We start from the raw sequence: 24526 nt of genomic DNA, 5'->3' as shown, positions 1-24526 counted from the left end.
ACCGTCAGCTGTAATGCGTCTTTTGGAGCAAAAATAAATATAAGACTCAGTCTTATTTTACTATAATATAAGACCAAGACCTGGTCTTATATTAATTTTTGCTACAAAAGATGCATTAGAGCTGATGGTCTGGCTAGGTCTTATTTTCTGGGAAACACAGTAAAGCCTTGAACTAATAGTTCAATTAAGTTTCAAAAATCAATGGATATACATCACTATAACAGTTCTTACTAAATATGCATGATTTATTTTAATAATGTTTAAGAGATATAATTTATTAATATTCCTATCCTGGAGATATTTTGCCATGCAACAGGCACACTGAATTGAGTCATGAAACAGCTCTCTAATTAGAAATGGACAGTCAATAATAACAACCTACTTATATAAATATAAGACTTTTATTAAGATATGAGGTTATATAGTCATATAATTTATATAAAATATCTCTTATGACCTTTATTTGTGAGAAAGGGGAGGTCCAGAATCTTGAAGGGCTTTAAAATACAAAATAGAAGCATTAATTTAGTCATTATAAATGTAGCAAAACATTTCAGCAGCCCAAGGTACCAGCATTATCATACTAAAAAAAAAAAGTGTGTCCATATAAAAATGTGTCCTATTTGCATGCAAACCAAGATAAAATATGGATTCCTAGTAAAAATGACAATTTAAAAGTATAAATAAATCACTACTAGATTAAAATATTTTCGCATATAAAAATCAACAAAGTAAACCTATAATTTGATTCCACACAAACAATTAATTTGGTAACCACAAGTGACACATCAACTCTTGGCACAAATCTTGTCTTCATTGGAGGAGTCAGTGAACATCCATACTTATCAAAGAACACATTGGCAATATACCAATTAGCTTATGATGTTCACACAATTAAAAATAAAATTGTTTTTGCTCAGTCACGGTGACATACTGAGTCTGGTGCTGGTAGGAAGCCAGGATATATTATTATAGGGCAAAGATGTCATTTGAGCAATTTTCTCTCTCCTCCCAAGGAACTCTTAGATTCCTCAGCATCTAAGCCAATTTTCCCCAAACTTCTTTTCAAAAAAAATTTTTCTTCCACATTTTAAATCTGGAAACCAATGCCAAGCAACATGTATATATACATGAGTAGGGAGTATTTTAAAATGTCCACTGCTAAGTTCAGTTCAAAATCACATCTGGCTAATATTGTCTACAACATATTTTTTGTGAAGGCTTATGACCCTCCGATCTCCTAGTCAGTGTGCTCATAATAGGAAATGATCTCACTAAGGACTTTAACTTAATGAAAAAGCCATGTTACTCTTAATGGGTGTATGAGAACACACTTCAGGTCTTAAGAAATGCAATCGAAAGACATAAGGGCACTTTTCCCTGGCAAAGAGAAATAATGATGAAGAAAGTCTGAGTGACTACAGGTGACCTGGGCTTTGACAAGTCTGCAAAGAAAGGATATTTTTTGCTAGGTAGACTAACTTTCTGTGCATTCATTAGATGCATAGTTATTTCAATTGTCAGTGTGATAATTATTAGTAAATCAATTATTTTCTCAATTATTGATTGACAGAAATAGGACTAGAAACCACCTTCCACAAAGAGACAGACCCAAATAAAAAAATTCCAAATGACAGAATCCAAATGGGCTAAGCAGAGAACTGTTTTCTCTTTCTGCCTTAACCAGGTGAGCAAACAAACTGAATGCTTCACATGGGAGGGGAATTTTATCTGGCCTCTTACACTAGAGTTATCAAAAGACCAGAGTCCTTAAGAGTTCTTTTGGATTGGGAGATCCAACCTGGATTCAGATCTTAAAAATACCCTTAATCTTTCTATATGCAGGCATCTACTTATGCTTAAATTAAAAAGTTAAATTAAATCCATTAACATGTTGGTCATAGTCAGGAAGAGTCCGTCAATCTTTTAGGTAAAATTATTTAAATTAAGCTAAGTCAGTTACTAAAAGGTGGTTTAGGGGTTGAGATGAGGACTTCAACATATGCCCTATGCCTTTCTCTGTAAAAAGTAGAAAACAGGTAGGCAAAAATGTATTCTAAATTATTCTGAAGGGAGAGTTAGTTTAGTAAGATCACCACAGAAATGTCAAAAGTAATGGTTTCCTGGCTTTTCCACGAATGAAGAAGAAAATCAGGCCATGATAAATCCAAGATATTGCAGCATTGAGCACGTTAATTACTCTACCAGATCATTATATTGGGACGTTGCTTAATGCATTTGCATATACTTGGAGGAAGTGAGGGAGAAAGAAAATAAAATTCACAGACAAATAAACTAAAACTATAGTAGAACTGTAGTTACAGTTAAATGGTACATTTTTTAGGTCTATTGTTTGCACTATTTTTAAACTAACCTATTTAGGTATATTATGTGAATAAAATCTAATGTTTTATCACAAATAAATTTTTTCCAGCTTTTTTGGGGTATAATTGACATATACCCTTGTGTAAATTTAAGATGATTTTACACATCTGTATACTGCAAAATAATTACCATAATTAGTGTTATAGTTAATACCTCCATCAACTCACATAATTATCATTTTTGGTATGTGTATGGTGAGAACATTTAAAATATACTCTCTCAGCAACTTTCAAGTATATAAATAGGACTGTTAACTATAGTCACCATACTGTACATTACATTCCCAGAACTCATTCATTATAATGAATGAATTCAGTAAAGTTGCAGGGTACAATAACAACACACAAAAATCTGTTGCATTTCTATACACTAATAAGGAACTATGAAAGAGAGAAATTAAAAAAAAAAACATTTTTAATTACATCAAAAAGAATAAAATATCTAAGAATAAATTTCACCAAGAAGGTGAAAAACCTGTATATTGAAAACTGTAAGACATTATTGAAAGAAGACACAAATGAATGGAAAAATAAAAATTTAATGGTATGGATTGGAAGAAATGATATTGTTTAAATGTCCATACTACCCAAAGCAATAAACAGATTCAATGTAACCCATATCAAAATTCCAAAGCCATTTTTCACCAGAACAGAATAAATTATCCTACATTTTGAACGGAACACAAAAGACCCCAAACAGCCAAAAACAATCTTGAGAATGAAGAATAAAGCTGGAGGCTTCAGGCTCCCTGATATCCAACTATATTACAAAGCTATACTAATCAAAATAGTATGGTATTGGCATAAAACCAGACACATAGATTAATGGAACATAATACAGAGCCCAGAAATAAACCCATGCATATATGATCAATTAATTTATGACAACAAAAGAACCAAGAACATACAATGGAAAAAGGACAGTCTTTTCAATCATTGCGTTAGGAAAATTGGACAGTCAGATGCAAAAGAATGAAACTGGAACACTACTTACACAACACACAAAAATTAACTCAAAATGGATTAAAGACTTGAACGTAAGACATAAAACCATAAAACTCCTAGAAAAAAAAACCAGCAATAAGTTCCTTGGTCTTGTCAATGACTTTTTAAAATCTGATATCAAAAACAAAAGCAACAAAAGCAAAAATAAACAAGTGGGATTTCATCAAACAAAAAATTAAAACTGGAACTACAATACAACCTTGCAATTCCACTTCTGAGTATTTATCCAAGGAAAACAAAAACACTAATTTGGAAAGATATATGCACTCCTATGTTCACTGAAGCATTATTTGCAATAGCCAAAATATGGAAGCAACCTAGGTGTCCATTCATAGATGAATGGATTAAAAAATGCTATACATACACACACAAACACAGACACACACACACACACACACACACACACACACACACAATATGGACTATTAGTCCACAATAAAAAAGAATGAAATCTTACCATTTGCAATAAATAACATGGATATAACCAGAGGATGTTATGCTAAGTAAAATAAGCCAGAGAAGTAAGGATGGGGAAGTGACAAAGGTAAAGGGGAATAAGTGGTACAGACTTCAGTTGATTTCAGTTGTAAAATTAATAAGTCATGTAGATATAATGTACAGCATAGGGAATAGAGTCAATAATATCATAATAACTTTGTGTGGTGACAGATGGTTATTAAACATCATGGTGCATGGTGATCACATAATAAAGTATATAAATGTCAAACCGCTATGTTGTACACCTGAACCTAATATAATATTGTATGTCAATTATACTTTAATTAAAAAGAAAACAATCCTTCAGCATAGCAAAGGAAATCAACAAAAAAATGAAAAGGCAACCTCCTGATTGGGAGAAAATACTTGCAAATCATTATTTCTGAGAATTAATATCCAAAATATATAAATAACTCATAAAATGCACACAGCAAAAAATGAACAATCCTATTTAAAAAATGGACAAAGGATCTGAATAGACATTTTCCCAAAGAAGACATACAGATGGCCAACAGGTACATAAAAAGATGCTTAATATAATTAATCATCAGGGAAATGCAAATTGAAACCACAATGAGATATCACCTCACACCTATTTGAATGGCTATTATCCAAAATAACAAGAAATAACAAGTATTGGTGAGGATGTGGAGAAAAGGGAACCCTTGTGCACTATTAGGGGGGAATGTAAATTGGTGCAGCCACTCTGGATTACAGTATGGAGGTTCCTCAGAAAAATAAAAATAGAACTACCATATGATCCAGCAATTCTACCTTAGGGTATTTATCCAAAGAAAACAAAAATACTAACTCAGAAAGATATGTACCCCATGTTCACTAAAGTATTACCTACAATAGGCAAGATATGGAAACCACCTACGTAAGTATCCATAGGTGGATGAATGGATAAAGAAATTGTGATATCTATCTATCCATCCATCCATCTAGCTACACAACAGAATATTATTCACATTATGCAGCCATAAAAAAAAATGAAATTTTGCCATTTGCAACAGCATGGCTAGAGCTCAAGGGCATTATGCTAAATTAAATAAGTCAAATAGAGAAAGACAAATACCATATGACTGCTCTTGTATGTGTAACATAAAATACAAAAACCAAAAAAGCTAAGCTCATAAATACAGAGAACAGACTGATGGTTGCCAGAGGTGGGGTGGATGAAATGGGTGAACGGATTATTTTTAAAAAATTTACATAAATTGAGTTATGTATATATTATTATTATAGTTATATATTATATATTATTATTATTATTAACTATAGTCACCATACTGTACATTACATCCCCAGAACTTCATATTATAACTGAAAGTTTGTACCTTTTAATCAAGATCTTCCCATTTCCCCCATACCCCAAACCCTTGGCAACCACCATTCTATTTTCACTTTTTGTGAGTTCACCTTATTTAGATTCTCCAACTTAAAAAGCAGTATATCTCTCCTCAGACAATTCAAGGACCAAAAAAACCCCACAATTTAACTTCATTTAATTTCCCCTTAACTCATGTAATTTTTTTGTTATATATTTTAGTTCTTTCAGTTCAATTTATTCATTGTCATTAATATTTTATAAAGCCAAATTTCATTTTGATTTATCTGCACATTTATCATCTTTACTCTTTATTGTTTCCTGAACCTGTGGGATCATTTGCCTCATACACAAATAACTCTTAATGCAGGTTTGTTGGTGATAAATTCAGTTTCTGTTTGGCATTATTTTTTAAATCTGAAAACTAGTTTTATTCCATTCTTTTTTTGTTTTAATATTTCCACAGAGAATAAATTTACAGATAAGAGGTTATTTTCATTCAATACACTGAATATAACATTTCACTGTCTTCTGGCTTCCACTGGTGCCCTGCATGTTGTTCTAATCTGTTAAAGAAAATCTGTCTTTTTCCACTTGTATTTCTGTTGTTGCAATTTCATAGGGGAGCATATCTTTCTGTTATGTGTCTGAGTATGGTTTGTTTGTTTATTTATTTACTTATTTATTAATTAACTTTTTGGGGACTCCTTGGATTCTTTAAATCTTTGGATTAAAATTTTTAATAAGTTCTGGAAAGTTTTCAGGCATTATCTCATCAAATACTGCTTCTGCATCTATCTTGCCTGTCCTTCTAGAACTCCAATTAGATGAATGTACATTCTCCCCTCTTTTTCTTCTCTTACCCTCCTTTTATATCTTCATCTTACAATCATGATTGTTTCTTCTGTCCAGCTTGTCAAACCTTCTTCTTTTGTGTTTAATTTACTTCTAAAATTATTTAAAAATTCTTAGTTTCAAATATTATATTTTCAATTCATAATTTCAATATGACTCTTTTTCAAATCAGCTATGTCACCTTTATGTAAAATTTCAAATTTAGCTTTTCTATCTCAATGAAAATCATAAATGTATATATTACATATATAATATATGTATATATATATACATATATAAATAAATTTAGTGGTATTACAGGTCGTATTTGATAATTTAAATATCTTAGGTCTTGCTGGGCCTAATTTTCCTTTTTAACTTTTCATTTGGAAATAATTTCAAAATTAAAGGTAATTTGTAGGAATAAAAGGAGCACATAGAGCATCCATACAAGCTTTCCCTAATTCAAATACTGTTAAAATTTTTAAATTTTGCCCCTTTGATCTATAATTACACACATACACACACACACACACACACACACACACATACACACACACAGACAGAAGTAATATGCACACATTTTAAGAAAGGAAAAAAAATGTAATAAAATTGTAATACTTAATATATACCGATCACAAAAGATGAATACAAGTCACATTTGACTTGTGCAATTAAAAGAGGTACTCAAAGTGGTTACTATCAGAGTAATTTTAATACAGTTTTCCTTTCTTAAAATGTGTATACATTTTTTTGGCTCCGTGTGTGTGTATTTATCTCCATATAAATATATATACGATGTAATTATGTATGTATAATATAAACTTTTTCTCTGACCAATTTCATAATCAGTTGCATATATGACTCTTTACTCATAAAATATTTAGTATTTACTTTCTAAGATAAAGATATTACCCCATATAACCACATGACAGTTAACAACTTTAGTTAATTTAACATTGTTATAATACTGCAATGGCTGAATGTTTGTGTCTATTCATATGTTGAAACCCTAATCCCAATGTGATCCCAACTGAAGGTGGAGCCTTTGGGAGGTAATTAGATAATCAGGGTATAGCCCTCATGAATGAGAGTAGTGCCCTTACAAAAAGAAGCCAGAGAGCTACCTAGGTCTTTCCATGATGTGGAAAGTCACAGTCTACAGCCTAGAAGAGAGCTCTCACCAGACCCTGACCATGCTGCTACTCTGATCTCAGAAGCCCACCCTCCAGAACAGTGAGAAACACATTTCTGTTGTTTATAAATCACCCCGTCTAGAGTACTTCGTTGTAGCATCCCAAACTAAGAAAAATACTTTAATGTATTTCTCCACTCAATATCCTATTTTGTGAATTGAAATAATAATGTTATTTTTTAAGCATATTTTCCCTCCCATACAGAATCCAATTTAGGACCATGTGTTCATCCAAATAACAATAAGGTACATTTTGTTACCTCTTCTCACATACGTTAACCCAAAAATATGGAGTGGCAGCTTCCAAGAAAGCCTGAAATTTATTTCAAGTAAGTCAACTGAAGTGGACATAATTTCTTTTTGATTCCCCATTAACTTTCCTCTGGGTCATGATCAGCCGTTATAGAGAGTTCCAGAAAAGAAATGTACAGACATGTGAGTCAGCACCATCCTCTCCTAGTCTCATTGATTAGGTTATATGACTCAAACTGTGGCCTTTCCCAGAGTTAGCAGTAAAGAACCTCACTCACGTTCTGACATCTTTAATTTGGAGATTGCTGGTTTGGGGTGTGGGAAAGGAGGGAGGGTGAGGTGGTAAAAAGAGAGAAAGAGAAATTGCCTGAGAATGAAGTCTTGCAGAAGCTAGCCAGAATACAAACATGCAGGGTTAGAGAATACCCCCATATCACTGGTTGAAACCTTTGATCCTGACATCACTGAATTTCCCCCCTGGACTGCTCGGTTATACAAGCCAATAAATTCTCCTAAGCTATTTTGAATTGGGTTTCTGTCGCTTATAACTCAGAGTCGGAACTGATTAAAAAGTTTTACAATCTATGTACACAATAAAATTCTGTGTATAACTCTAGAGTGTCTCTCCTCTCAATGCAGGTCAGTAAGCAATAACCAAATGAGGAGGAGAAAGCATATAAAATGATAATAGTGTAGCAGGAAGTAAATCTAAAGAGAAGATAGAAATGCTAATGAGCACATTTAATTTTCATGTAGTCAAATTTTTTCATGTTTTTATTATTGATAAGTTGCCTCGGGAAAAATAAAATGCACATACATGGTAAGTGTATAATACTGCTCCCAAATGAGTCCACACAACCTTGGTTTCTTCCATTATCCTTATATAATATAGAATGAAAAGTGAGACATGAGCGAACAAGATAATAATTTTGAAAAGTGGTTGAACACAGCTGAGGAGTTCTATTCCATTCCTCCATATCTCTCATCTGATTCTTAGAAATAGCCTCTAACTCATTTTCTAGCAGGCTCTCTTTTTTTCTATTGTCAATTCTACATACGGCAGCCAGAAAACACATCACCCTATCGTCTCAATCAAAACCATTCAACCCTTGACACTTCAAACTCTATAATCCTTTACACAACCTACAAAGGGCTCAATGGTGGGCCCTGGCTACCTCTCCAACCTTATTTCCTACCACTATTCCTCACTCATTCTTTCTAGTAGCACCAACTTGCTTTAGGTGTTGCCTGGTTTGCTTGGGTTGTCTGACACACCAGATTCATTCCTTCTGCAGCACCTCTGACTGGAGGATTCTTCCCCAGATAGTCACATGGGTGTTCCTTCATTTAACTCAGGTCTCTTATCAAATATCACATCTTCTAAAGAACTGTTCTTAAGCACCCTACCCAAAACATACTGAGCACTCTTCTTCCACCAGTCTTTATGCCCTTCTACTGCTTTGTTTATATTCATTATACACTACCTGACGTGTTATGCTATGCTGTTTATCTGTTTGTTGCCTCTTTTCCCCTTCTCCACTTCCTCTGTCCCACCCCCTTTCCTATTGCCCATTCTCCTCTGTCTTTCTCGCCCTCTCCCTCTCTCTCGCTCTTCACCTCCACCCCTACTAAAATTTAAGTTCAATAAGAGGAGGGACTTCATATTACTCCCTGCCGTATTCCCAGTCTCTAGACTAGTACCTGATACATCACAGACACTGAACAAATTATAGTTCAACATATATATATATATATATAAATGACTATAAAGTTGACTGTAATTGAGCTAAATATTTTTGAATTTTTTTAAGCTACCCCCCAAAAGAAGGATAAATAAGCACTATACAAGGAAAATACTGGTTTACCAATAAAAATATAAGTTCCTCAGTGAAAATAATGCATTCCTTCAAAAAAATTAAATCATAAAACAATATTGTACATTGCTAAGTTTGTTTTTGATGTCTACCCAGAAAATCTTTTATATGTTCTTGTATGTCAGTTTTGTGGTATGTACATGACATTTCTGTTAAAAGCAATATATATTGCATGTGTGCAATACCAAAATATTCATTTATCCTATCCATTATTACTTTAGATGAGTTGCAGTTATCGCCTATTTTGAACATCATTTGCTAAAAAATAAAATCTGAATAAAACATATAAATAAAAAGTTTCTAAATACTTTTTTCCAATTGTGGAATACCTATTTGAAAAATTAAAATGAAAATATAATATTAACTTTGCAAACACTGTATTTTCCCAATTAAATTTTACAAAATTATCAACTTAAATTTGTTACAAATTGTTTTTATCATTTCATCCTTCATCAGTAAGGAATTGGGCTCTTGGAATTATCACGTGATTTGACAGGCATAAGAGAATATACATGCCAAATATTTTCTAAATCATTAGATGACAGATTAGGAAACAGCCTAAATTATTTTTAAGAAGTAGGTCAATGTAGCTATGGAGTCCTACTAAATCATATAATTGTGTGCCCAACATAACAGTACTTCTGCCACACACACATATAAAAATAGTTCATGCATATAAAGTAATACAGAAGAAGTGGGTATATAATTTTAAGGTACATAAACTATAAGGTTTTATCTTTCATCTTTCCTGTGTTCACGTATTATCTCTTTCTTCATTCTCATATATTCTGATATCCTGCTATTTATTTGGGATTTTACAGTACATTAATTTAGTTTTGAGCTAACACTGGATATTATAAAAAGTAACTGAAAAGAAAGCAAAGCAAACAGGAGGAAAGAAACTAAGAAGTGATTAATGCCAAATCTAACCTTTCTGCTCTGGAGCATCTAGCGCCAAATATAGACCATGTTGCATTTAGTAGTTTTTTTCGATCTCAAGCTGTACTCAGTTTCTTGAAATATAACGCTAATAGATTTAGTTAAAAAAAAAAAAATCCCATGATTATAATCCATGGTCCCTTGGATGTTAAGCCAGATCTTGCTGGGTAAATCTTTTGCAACTGGCAAAGTTGTAGATTATAAATATCGCAATGACTATGATTTAAAAATAACTAGGAAATAAGGCTTCAGGTTTACGTTCCAAGTTCAAATAGGAGTTAATCATTGAGTTTCTGAATACTGAAATCATTGCTTAGTATATTTTTGATTATTTTTCATGATTTTATATAGATCAAAAAGACCATCCATCATAAAAATTTCTCATTTTAAAAATAACACTTACTTAATTTACCAATTTTAAATTGAAATACAAAATAATGAAACAACATAGTAAATGATATGACAGAGAATATGAATAATATAGACAGAAATTATAGCCAAAGATTAAGAGAGATGAACTATTTTCCCAGTTTTTAGACTACCCTGGTCCTACTTCGCTTGAAATCTCCTTTCTAGTGGCAGACATAGAGAGATGACAGAGATAGAGACCGAGATAGAGACAGAGACAAATTATACATATATGTGCGCATGCGCGCACACACACACACACACACACACACACACACACACACACTATATATATTTGAAATTTCACCTCCTTTGTTGAACATGTTCAGCAGAGGAAGGAAAGTTGAAAATTCAATTACTCCACACCAAAAGCCAATACTCAAAAATAGTTCACTTTTTGTTTGAGGCTCTAATGTTGAAGTCCTGGCTATATCAAAAAGTCTTGGCTCATTTTTGAGCCTTGAAAATTTACTACCTAACCTACATATATCTTGTTCTCAGTTTCAATGTCTATAAAATGGAGATATTAATAACACCTACCTCATAAGGTTTTGCTAAGTATTAAATCATATAATTCTCATAAAGTGATTAGCAATTCTATATCTAACTTCGTAACAGTCCAAAAGTTATTTACTGTTGTCATTATTATTCTTAATCAAAAGCTTAATGAGAGCGGAACTATTGCCCCATTTATAAAATAATATTTTAACTTCATTTTCAAATTTTGTTATGTCAAACCTACTCCTAATCATGAACTGAACATTTAACTACAAATGTAATTTAAATAAATACGTTTTCAGTGTGTGAGAGGCTGTTGAAAGTCTTTTTAATAAATATATCCACAATTTTTTCAACTATCAACTGGTGATTGTGGGGACTTTGTAGTAGCGGAGTGAAATCTCTGAGTTCGACTAGGAAAAGATAAGGAGAGGCATGATTTTGGCAATGATATCCCTAAAGCATACAGTGGAGAGAGAAAGAGGAATTTTAATACTATCTAAGCAAAACAGACGGATTGTGTACAATGGGACCCAGTCTCAGATGATAGTCTTGGCAGACCATTGGAGAGGGCGCTGTCCAAAACAAGGCCTTTAAACAGCTACACCACGGTGACTTCAGAATTACCCTATCTAATCATTGGTGTACTGCCTCAGAAAATAACATCTTTAGTATAAAGAAATTTTAAATCAGTTCATTGATCGGACAGGTAAGTAGATAGAACTGTAAAACAGTGCTTTAAACACGAGATGACACTCTTTTTCTCATTGCAGTCTCTTTGAAATTAACTTGAGCTTACTATTTTTAAGGTAATGTGACAAACCACTGGGCAAAGATACCAAGGTAGTCTAATGATATGAAATGTATTTTACTAAAGAGAGATAATGTCATTGAATTCATTTTCCAGAGTTACTGGAGAAAAATACATACTTCACATTGTTCCTTCCTTCTGCACTTCAAGTTAACAAATTAAATTATATATATATATATATATATATATATATATATATATATATATGCAATAAGGATATTTTTCTCATTATATTTAGTTATTTGCTTTTTCTTAAAGATAAACAACTATTATGGGTAATCTTACCTAGTGTCTATCTCTTCCATGGGGTAAGTATATTTATATGTATGATATTTTTGCCATGTTACTAATTATCTCGGAGTATATTTTAATGAAATACGTGGAATTTGATAAAGAATTAGGAGTCATGCTAATTGAGCTTAGTGTTTATGAGCTGTAGCAAGACTAGTATGACAAGAGTTTAGTGAGCAAAGAGGACAGCGTTAGGAGACGAAGTCTGAGAAATGGGCAAGAGGCAAGATCAGGACAGTGAAAAATATTAGAATTTGTTCTTCCAATAGAGAAAGACTATCTGTCATGAGGAATGAGAGTGAAAGAAAGTTCAGTGATTAAGATGTTTTGATATACAGAAGAGAGTGAAAGATCACTTTTGAAGACAATGTGCATTGCATTACAGATGATAGGATGTACTCACCTGTACAAAAAAAGAGGTGAAAAATCTCACATCACTGAATAGTGGCAAAGAAGTTAGAACCACCAAAAGGTATTGCTTATATTCAGTGCAAAATATCAAAGAAAAAAGAGAAAATCTGTTGTGCTTTTAAAATTTGAAATGTCAAAGTATTCTTGTAAACTGAAGATAAAAATATAGGAAAGGAATCACCTATTTTCCCACTATTTTATAATATATTTATAATTTCAGTGTTCATAAGTGTAGGTTGTATTTAGCTATAGTAGGACATATATAATTTTGTACCACGTTTTCCCCAAGAGACATTATAGCTTATGTATTTTTATTTTATTATAATCCTTATATTTACTTTTAATGGTTGCATATTACCCACAAATGTGCATGTCTGAGAGTATTATTGGCCATTTCAGTTGCTTCTGAGTTTTTATTACACATAATACATCCATCAGCATCTTTAAACATACGACCTTTCCCATATTTTGTACTATTTCCTTAGGATAGATTCCCAGAAGGAATATTAATGGATCAGACACTATGAATACTTTTCTAGTTTTTTTCCCCCTATATACTGCCAAATTGCTTTTCAAAAGGGCTGTGCCAATTTTAATTGCAACGAACAGTTTCTGAAAGTACCAGATTCACTGCATCCTTGCCAACATGGGACAAGATTATTTTTAATACTGTCATTTAGTAGATGAATAACAAGTCCTTGTATTGTTCATATCACTTTTAATCTAAGAGACCAGAGGATGGGAAAGGAGAATATCTGAAAGTAAGGAACAATCTGACAAAAAAATCCCTATTCTAGTAACGATCTTTGTGGTCAAGGTGGTTAAGTAGATGCTGGAAAATCACCAAACAAGTTGAGTTCACAATAAATCGCATACACATAAAACATGCTGATAGGTAAGTGTAAACCTGGGCAGGAGCCTCGGGAAATGTCATGAATCCAACTCTTTGGTCTAATATAAATCAGCACTATTAATCATGCAACTGAAGACAAGGAAAGCAAGATACTCACGTGTGAAAATAAACAAATGTACATACACTTTCAAAGGAATCCACCAACTCTACTTCTAAGACCTACAGATTCTTGCACACGTGAAATAATGTGTACAAGAATATTCATGACAGCGTTGGTTGTGTTAGCCAAAAGATTTGGAAAAACATAATTGTTCATCTGAGGGGACTGGTAAATAATAAATTATGGTACTTTCAATAAATGTAACGCCATAGAGTTGTAAAAATGAATGAGGACACTCTTTAGGCATCAACTTTGATAGTCCTCCAAGACTGAGTTTAAAAAGCAGTAAGGAAAACATGTATATAAAATGTTACCATTTGTATAAAAATTTGAGAAAACAAACACACAAACAAAAATTTAGTGCTTTGACTAGCTGTCAGATTGAACATACCCATGAGCTATACAAGAAGGCAATGGCTATTAGAGGGAGCAAATAATCAACCAACTTTCTTTTTCCTCTCCTTTCTTTTCCAATAATTGCATGATTTGTTTAAGTATAATTTATGAGGTCATAAAAATCATGCTGTAGAGAGTTCAGCCAATACGCCAGAGGAAACTGCTACTTAAAAATATGTTACAATAACAATGCATTTATGCTTTTAGGAAAATTCCACCCATTCCTATATCGCTTTGCTCTTAACGCAGTTATAATTCCTGAGCTGTAAGTATGAACCAAGAGGAAAAAAATGTTCAAAATATTCAGCTATATTTGCTTTCTGATTTATATAAGGAAGCATGGCTTTCTCCTTTATTTAAAGTCAAATTTAACATAATCTTTAATTGCATTTAATAAACAACTGGGTCAGACTATAGTTTATCTTAAGATAGAATAGCTCATACTGTCTCAATTTCAGCTTGAGCTAATGAGAATTAGCAGGGTAACTGATGAGATATACATACATATCAATACATTTACTATTTTTATTTTTTAAGCTGCTATGCCAATAATAATTCTTTATTTGAACCATAAAATTCAAATACATTTTAAATTTTATTACATCAAGACAAAGATTTGGAAAACAAAGTCCAAAATGACCCCTGAAAAATATTCCAAGTGAAAAACTGTTGGCCGAATTTTGCTTGATATATAGTAACTTAATGTGGATAAAGGAATATTGCACAATTAGTTCTTTCCTTCCAAAATTAAGTATATCAGTCCAATGTTTTGCTCCCAATATAGTTGTCTAGAATCCAAAAGCACTATCATTTTTCAATTATTCTTTTGTTTGTTTAGTATAGGTTTTTGTATGGTTATAGTAGTACCTATTCTAAGCAAAATTTATTTTATATACTTAAAAATAGAATTCCCATAATCCCCCCAAATGTTAATATTTTATCTAAGCCTTTTGTATATGAGAATGTAAATTCCTCCTTCATATTAAATCTCGTATTTTGCTTTATTCTCTATTATTTCATCAGCAGTTTCCAATGTTATTACCAACCTTTCAAAATCATGGTCTTATGGTATATATCATATATATCATAATGTAATTGTTCCCCTATTATTGGCCACATAGATTATTTTTATTACCAAATGCCATTTTAATAAAACTGTGTATATTTCTGATTAAATATATGGAATTAAATTCTAGAAGCAGTATTACTGAAACAAAGGGAACATTTCAACACACACAGTGGTTATCTGTTGTTTTTACCAGTCCAGCATCCATTTTCCCTTCTGCTGGTAAAAGTTCCTTGATTTTCCTTTGAATATGGTTTTGGTAGGAGTGGCAATGAAGGTGCCCTAGTGATCCATGGATTAAAGCATAGGCATGAAACCTGTCTATGTCAGTCACACATCTCATTCGGGAAATTTGGGTCTGGAACAAATTGACACATGGACAGAAACGGACCGATGCTGATTCAGCCTAGTGACCATAGCTGGCAAAGATTTCATCAGTTTCTCTTATGGCTCTGTAACTATTCTGTTTCCTCCCCTTTTCTTTTGATTCTGTAAGCTACAAATACCTACCCTCTTTTTGCTGTGTGCCTTATTCTTTAAGTTAGTTATAACTGATTTCTGTAGCATGCAACAGAAGAATTCTGTAAACACCAATGAATAATAAGCCTAACCACTTCAGGAGAAGCTGCAGTTCACCTCACCTTCATCATCTCCAGCAGCTTTTGTAAATGAATCACTTGTAACCTTTGCTAATTTGATCAGCTCAAAAGTGTTACCATTTTTTAAATTTTTCCTTTACTTTTTATCATTAAGTTAAATTTTTAGCTGCTTATTGGCCTTATATACTTATGGCTTTTGTATAGTATCAATTTATTTCTTTGTCTATTTTTTATGTTGGTATACTGATAATTTTTTATTATCTAATAATAATGCCTATTGCATCCCAATTGTATTCAAGGGACTAGAGATCAAATGATGAATATGAGTTTCTCTCTTGAAGAAGTTTTCAGTCTAATGAAGGGGATTGATATAAACTGGGAATCACAATATTTTGAGATAAATCCTATAACAGAAGGAAACACAGTGAAAGGTTTTTGTAAGAGTGAATATTAAACTATTATGAGTATTGTGTTTAACGTATTTCCTTGATTTACTTATGGCATTTTTGACTTAAAATTGAGTTGTTAATTTTTATAAGGTCAAATATTTATATTTTGTGTTTGTATAGCCTCTAATTTCTTTTTTTTTTTTTTTTTTTTTTTTTTTATTAATTAGTTTCAGGTGCACAAGACAAAGCAAAACTTAGACATTTATCATTTATATCCCTCACACTGTGTGAACCCCCCTCCCCCCATCCACTATCCCTCTGTACGTTCCCAAAACCTCTCACCTTCCCCTTATCCCCACCCCCCTGCCCATCTAGCAACCCTCAGTTTTTCCTCCATTTTTCCAAAACTGTTTCTGATTAGTTCATTCACTTATTCTTTTCTTTAGATTCCACATATAAGTGAGATCATATGGTATTTGTCTTTCTCTTTCTGACTTATTTCACTTAACATAATGTTCTCTAGGTCCATCCATGTTGTTGCAAATGGTAAGATTTCTTTCTTCTTTATGGCTGCGTAATACTCCATTGTATAAATGTACCACAGTTTCTTAATCCAGTCATCTACTGATGGGCATTTCGGTTGTTTCCAGGTCTTGGCTATTGTATATAGTGCTGCAATAAACATAGGAGTGCATAAAGATTTTTGAATTGGAGTTTTGGATTTCTCTGGATAGATACCTAGGAGTGGGATTGCTGGATCATAAGGTAGTTCCATTTTCAGATTTTTGAGATATCTAATTTCTTTTAACTTGATTTAGAGTTTCTTTATATCAACTCTGCTTTATCTGACATTTATTTCAGAATGTAACATGAGATAGGAAGTGTACCCTTTTTTTAACAAATAATTAGTCAATGTTCCCAACACCATATATGTGTGTGTGTGTGTGTGTATACACACACATATATATCATTTATTTAAATTTTCTCATAGATTTATGATTATTGTCTATATTGTGTTTTATTTTCACATGTCTTAGAGTTTGTGTCTGAGCCTCTTTTAATTTATTCTGAACATTTGTCTGGAGGTTAATATACTGTACTAATTACTGCCATTTTTAGTATGTTTGAAATTGGTTGACAGTGCGACTTCCTCTCAATGTTTTTTTTTTTAATTTTAAAAAATTTTGCTCTTATAATCTATTTGCTACTACAGGTGAACTTTACAATCTCTAAATTTTACAGTGATCTCTTTGGAATTTAATTCGGATTCTCATACATATGTATGTCTATATGTGTGTATATAGACATACATACACATTCAGTGCTTCAATTTTGGAAATTTCTCTACTTCACATTTCTTGTAACTATTTGTTAGTAAAGGTTTGAGTAATATCCTCCAATTTTTGGCTTATTATAACAAAATGAGAAAATTTCAGGCAGCATTGAAATAACTCCTTATAACATTTAAATTATAAAGTTGAATTATACATATATATATATATGGAGAGAGAGAAACAGATAAAGAGAGACACTCAGAGAGAGAAGGAACCAACAAAGAGGGTAAAAATTATTTTTTAACTGCCTTCAAGTAATTTCAGGATCAGCCTGTTTTGTGTTTCAGTCAGCTAGATTAAAAACCAACGATTATTTTTTATCTCTTTAAATGAAGAGAATTAGGCCAACATTATCACTAAAATAACTTTATCAATGCAACCCATTATTTGCTAATTGTTGCTTAATATAAAATATTAAGGTACTTCTCCTGTTTGTAATTAGATAGCTGTGTTCACTCAAAGAAGTCAACTTGTGTTTCTTATAATCAATTCATCTAACTCCTCAAAAATTGGAATTCAAGAAATCAAAGATGCTATCATTATTTTATAGACAAAGAAACTAAAGTAGTGATTGGTATGGTAGGAACTCACCAGCACACAGACAGAGTGGAGAAATTTATTAGTTTACATGCCCTTTCATGAAGCCATAGTGTATTTGTGTATACTTATTGCAATTCTTCTTGTCTGGAAATATTTAAATTTACAACTAATTGTATACAACCAGCCTCTACCTCTGGCTATTGTATTTGACTGAGGGCCCTGGGGAAGTCACCCACAAATGTTGCCCTTCAGTGAGTAATTGATTCAGCCCTGATGTCATCTATATATGTCATGAAAACATTTCATAGTCAAAGTCCAAACAAAATGCTAACTGCAGCAACTCAGAACCAAGTGCTGTGCATCAGTTATAAACCATCTCTTTTCTTCAGTTGCAAATTTGCATTTTAGTTCAATGAAGTGTCTTTTCCAACCACTGTGGGGTTGTTTTCTGATGGAATCTAGCAAAACTTTTTATTTTGTTTTGCTTTCTTTCCTTGAATTATATGAGAGAGATAGTAGTTCTTTAAAATGCTCTTCTTATCCACGCAGGTTTTCGTTTTGTTTTGGTTTTGATTCTGTTTTAAGCTAACTTAGAGCTGTAGCTGCTAAGCTTTTTAAACAATTTTGCCTTACTCTGGAACACATGAGAATGGAAACAGCTGGAAACAATTTTGGTGTTACCTGGAGTCCCTGAAGCTCACCTAGCAATCACTCTGAAGTCCTCAGACTTCTGGAAATAAGAAATCCTGTTTTAGAGATGCTAGTAAATAATTCCTTAAAATTCTATAGACATAATGACTGAATTAAGTGCAAACATTTTACATGCAAACATACCTCTAGCCCTATAAATCTTAGATAACATCTCTAAATGCATTCCAATTTATCATTTTCTTGATCTCAACACAATATTAATATAATGCAATATTATGTCAGATACTAAAATAGGTACATGCACAAATTGGTAAATACAGTCATTTCTTCCTAAATTACTATTTCACAAAATGTGGAGCTATTTCATGGACAACTGACATGAGATTCACTTTGACACTTAGTAGTTAACAAAAAATGTTTATAGAGCTGGCTCTACCTTCAACTGACTTTGGATAGTCAATATCAACTTCGTGGAATAAAGTTCTTCCTTACACAAAGAGGAAGTTAGACTAATGACTTGGGTTCTTCCTGCTCCAAATATCTGATTCCTGTTTAACTTTCATCTAAGAGTTTCATAATCATCCAAAGGTGACGTTGTGTGCTAGATATGGTAACGGATGGTTTACTTGCTTTTTTAAAACACTATTTTCCTAAAGTTTTGCTTTTCAGAAGGGAAAAGAAACAGGCGGGGTGGGGTGGGGATAAGGTTAAGGCTTAAGTGGGTGGTATATGCATTCTTGAATCTGCATAAATAACATATTGACATGGCATTATATACAAGACTTCCCCATCTCCTAAAACTGGATTTTATAGCAGCAGTCTTAAAAATTTTTCTTGAATGACGGAAATCCAGTCAAAAATTACTGTTAGCATTGTGTGCTCTGAACTTATATCTTGTCATAAGAGAACTTGCAAGTCAGTTGGTGTTAATTCATTATGTGGTATGGCTTTTTGGGAAGACAATTTCAGACCTTAATATGAAAACATAGTTCACAAACCAATTTTTGAAAGTGAAGTTAGGTTCCATTCACATGAGGGTAAAAAAAAATAGCAATTCTTTTGAAATGTAAGCTAAAGACCCTAAAGAAAATAATGAAATGGAAAGCACAGAAAATGAAACTGGAATCATAATTGCACACTGTTTTATGCATAAGAGAATAGAACCTGGGAAAATATCACACAGTTTTATCTGCCATTGGACTGACTGGATAACCAAATTGATTTTGAATTAAAAACAAACTTATTTTGAAAGTTTGGGAGTACTTTGGCATTTCTTTTCAAAAGATCATATTATGAAAACTTTAGGGAAACTTTGATCTCAGACCCTAGGGTTTTTGATCAGCTTTCACAGAGGTACATGCATATGTCACTCCGAATACAGAAGAAGCAGAATGTTTCTCATTAAAATTATGCTTATAAATTCTCCCTTACTACTTCCAATTCACTCACTCTCTTTAGATTAGGTTATATAGATTTAACCTTGGGTAGTCATAAATGATTTTTTAAATGTTGTTAATTTGACAAATATGTTAAAGAATAAATATTTCCCACTTTGGTCCCTGTGAAGAATATTATGTTCGATTCTAAATTTTTTTTTTTTTTAAAGAGCAGATATCCTGTCATTTAATTGCTTAATCACCTCTGAATCCCTCTCCTGTCTTTAATCCTGATCGTATTCAGTGCTATTGTTCGGATCCGTAGCTTCAGGACTAACATTTATTAGATTACCACCACGATTACCTTCCATTCTTAGATTAATTTGAGTATATGTGTGTGGGTAGGTGTGTATTAATTAGAGATAAAATTAAGATGGAAAGAGACTAGGCCATAGGATGGGGGGGTAGAAAAAATTGGTTACTAAGAGATAAATATTCTATATAAGTTATTTACTTATTATTTTTTGTTTATGATCTATTTCACCCCAATAAAATATAAGCTTCATGAGGGCAGGGGTCTATGTCTCATTTACTCTCTGATGTAGTCAAAGCAACTATATCAGTGCCCTGCACATAGTAGGAACACAGTAACATTTGTTAAATTTTACTTGAATAAACCACAATTATTTAGTATTAGATAACTTAAGAGATGAGAATTTTGCCTTCTGAAGTACATTCATCACTCAAGATGGGTTCATGAATTTGTTTCAAATGTGGGTGATTGCATTACTTCTGAGAACCTTTCCAGTGAAAGAGTGTGAGAGTGAGAAAGAGAGAGAACGCGAATGAATTTCTGGATGAGGTTTTTAATTCCCTTAAATGCATTAGTTTTCACACAGGCACACAAATGATTTCATCATTAATTGAATAAAAACAAATTACTATTAAATACAAGAAAATAAATCTCACTATCTTACTTAACGATGTAGAAACTCTAATCATGACCACTTGACAAAATATGTTTTATTTAATAAGATAATGGTATTTATTGCATTGTGATTCATAGTAAATATCTTTTTATAAAAGTTATGCAGTATTGAAATTAAAATCTGGTATAGGTCAAAAAGTGAATTTAGTGGCCTAGAGTCTTGACAAGTTGACATTTACCTGAGTTACTAAAATCCGTCTAGAAAATATGGCAGACCGAGAGCTCATGGGCTGCCCTGCAGCAAGACAAGTCAAAACTGAAGTGAATTTGCAGAACTGGCAGAACTTGAATTGCCTGCATAAACTCGGTGGCTATCACTATTACTCCCCAAAGCCTGCATAATTTCTCCCGACCCCCAAACACACCTTGCACAATTTCTGCTTTCAGTCAAAGGTTGACCCTACTGCTTTATCCTAACATTTATGCTCATTGACACATTTCTCTGTACTTGATCACATTTTGTCCTGGTAGTTGTGAACATATATTTAATTATCTGGAGAAAAAAATTCCCAAAGTAAAAGTCCCCCTAAAAAAAAAAAAAAAAAAAAAAAACTACAAATGAGTAAAATGGCTCTGTTTCTGTTTAAAGACTTGTGGCTTACCTCAATACATAATGCAGTGGATTTACTAGCTGTTACTTGATAGCAATGTGAAAAAAACCACTTTCTTAGCCAAGTAGTTCAAGTTTTCCTCAGAAGTTCAACTTTTATTATTGGCTGTTACTGGTAACTTGATTTTAATTTAAGCTTATTTTAAAATTATTGATTAGTAATGCATAACACATTTTAATTCTATTACCTCCATATCAACCCATAGGGGAAAACAGTTGTTACCAGCTCATAGCACTGCATAAGTGAAAACACAACACTAAAACAACTGCTTAATATGTTTAATAATCTTAATAAAGTCCTGAAAGTTACAACTGAACTATTGCAATATTAAAATAATCACGTGGCAGCAAGTAAATTTTTTATGGGAATGTAACAAGCACAATCTATACTCTAATCCTATCAGAAAACTAAAGTTTTAAACCAAATGTGATAACTTCTCAGGAGAATATATTTACTGCTAATTTTCTACTAACCCGAATGTAATGCATAGTATTCAATTAAAAGAATACTAAAAATTCCATTTTACAGTTCATGAATTAAGTAATGAAAAAATGTGCATCTATCCTCAGACACAAAACTAACATCACTGCTGGTTTGCCAGTAAGTAATTTATCTGTTTCAGAATAATGTACATCACTAAGCAGGGAGAAAATGAAACCTTTACTATTAAAAAAACACTGACTGAAAATGCTGACATTTTGGACAGCTCCCTTCTGATTTTTTTTTTTTTTTTTTTTTTTTTCTACAGCATTTCTATTATGTGTCTCACTTTGATTTTTTTCTGCTTTACCAAATCAGAAATGAGCCCAACCGGAGTGGTTTCTGGGGTTTGGGTTTGATTTTTGTTGTGTTTTGGGGCAAGATTCCTCCAGTGAAAGATATTAAGAAGCTACACAACAGGGCAAGTGCTCCCTTGTATTAAGCCAATTTTTATTTTTCCAAAGATTCTAGCTGGCACGCAGGGAGCTGCCCTTTCCACTTCCATTCCCCGCTGCAATCCCATCGCCTCGGTCAAGGACCACAACCTTTCTCATCTATGCCAGGTTGGGGACAGTTCCTTAGTGACTAGATATTTCAAGAACTTTCCCAAGCCAAGACTGCTATGGAGACAAAGACCACACACAAAATAATCGCCAGGAGTAAGTTTGTGCGTCCTGAAGAGGGATCTAGAAACCACTGCACTGAGCTACGGAGATTTGGACTTAGCCCAGCCACACCATCCATTTGCAGCCCCCATAAAATCCACCTCCTGCGGAAAGATTTGTAGTGCGGGTGGAACTCCCTCCCAGTGGCTTTACAAAATAAAATAATTTAGTATAGAATAAAAGCAGCGTAGCCACCGGAGAAAGCGGGTACGTAAACCTGGTTAGTCTTGGTGGTCAAAGTACTCTCGGTCTGGTTGTCCAGACCCCAGCCCGCCAAAACTTTCTCGGAGTGCGAAGCCGCGGGGGCAGCCCGCAGCTGCCCGCGGCTCATCAGGCCTATTCCGGTCACCGGGAAGTGGCTCCACCTGGACTCGCACACGAGCCCCGCCCCGCTTCTGCCACGCTGTCCTTTCCCTGACACCCGTGCCCCACGCCCGCGCCGGCCAAGATCAGTCTCTGTCAGCCCCTCAAAGCAGAACTCTCTCCATCCCCAAATCTGCGCTCCCGAAAAGTATAGTGAGCTTCCTACCAAGGGACGTCACATGCAAAAAAAGTCTAGCCTAGCTCCACTCCCCTTCTCCTTTCTCTTCTTCTTAGAGGCGGACCAACCGTTACTTTCTCCTCCCCTCCCCACCCTCCCTAAGTCCCCAGCGCCAAGTGGGACTTTGAGGAGGCTCGGTGAATGCGCCTGTCCCCTGACGCGCTGGATACACAGCTCCCTGTTTTCATTAAGGCAATAAAGTTCAATTTGCCCTGTTCGTCGCGAGCTACTGTGGACTTCCCCAGGCGTAACGCGCGCTCTCCCTCCCGCTGAGCCAAGAGCATCCAATTCACTCCTTCCCAGCCTGGATCCTTGAAGGACGTCGGTTCACGCGAGAGGGAACCCACCGCGCTCCCTGCAAAGTGCCCCAAACCACGCGCCCACACATGCATGTACACACACAATGCCGTCCCCGCGCTATCAAAGTCCGTCAGCGCCGAGGGGAGAACACAGGAGCTGGATTGGCACTGGCGCGGGCATGAGCCTAGCCGTGCGTCCGGACTAGCTGTCCAGCTCCTAAACACCCTTGTCCGGATGCCCCGGGCACAATAAGGCTCGTAACCCCCAAAGGTTAACACCAGTGGTCCCGCGGGCCGCACAGGCACTGCCCAGGCGGACCTTACCTGCGAGACGCGCGGTCTCCCGCCGCTCGGCTGGCCGGAGGGCCACAGGGACGCTGCAGCTGGGGTCCCGGAGATGCTGCTGCTCCGCTGCCGCTGTCCGGATGCCCGGCGCCAGCATCACTTCGCCGCCTCCGCTTCCTAGTGCTCTGTTCTCTCGGCCGCCCCTCCCCGGCGGCCGAACGCAAGACGGGCAGCGCCGGCGGCGGCGGGGTGGGCAGCGGCGGCGGCGGCGGCGGCAGCGCCCGCTCGAGCTCGCCCAGCGGCACCAGCCCCAGCAGCCGCGGCGTCAGCCGGAGCACCGGAGCCGGGCTGCGCTTCCCCGGCGAAGGCTCTGGCCTCCGCGACTGACAACGCCCGGCAGCCAATCGCTGCCTCGCCCCGCGCGGAGGGGGGGAGACCAATCAGAGCGGAAGGCCCAAGATTTTCCTCCGCCTTTGCTCAGCAGGCTTGTTTCCGGGAGAGGCGGCGATGCTGCTGGGCTTTGGGATGGGGGAGGCGCGGGAGGGGCGCGTGGTGGAGGACTC

General features: G+C 34.7%; 1 protein-coding gene across 11 annotated transcripts in view; it reads right to left on the bottom strand.

Moving 5' to 3' along the window:
• B3GALT1 (beta-1,3-galactosyltransferase 1) overlaps positions 1 to 24137 on the bottom strand; it is a 524367-nt gene extending 500230 nt beyond the window's left edge. For 10 of the 11 annotated variants that reach the window (XM_088793707.1, XM_088793710.1, XM_088793711.1 and 7 more), the window contains exon 1: positions 24003 to 24137. Coding sequence is in view for 1 of the 11 variants with exons in the window: in XM_074337512.2 (XP_074193613.1) it covers positions 24003 to 24120 (118 nt within the window). In the remaining 10 variants the exon portion in view is untranslated. The remainder of the gene's footprint in view (positions 1 to 24002) is intronic. The other variant, XM_074337512.2, reaches the window with a different exon arrangement.
• Positions 24138 to 24526: the final 389 nt, after the last annotated feature.

Source organism: Rhinolophus sinicus, chromosome 17, assembly GCF_057876585.1.
Source record: "Rhinolophus sinicus isolate RSI-liver-muscle chromosome 17, RSI-T2T, whole genome shotgun sequence".
Taxonomy (NCBI): domain Eukaryota; kingdom Metazoa; phylum Chordata; class Mammalia; order Chiroptera; family Rhinolophidae; genus Rhinolophus; species Rhinolophus sinicus.
The sequence above is the reverse complement of the archived record's forward strand: the minus strand, read 5'-3'. Positions and strand labels throughout refer to the sequence as shown.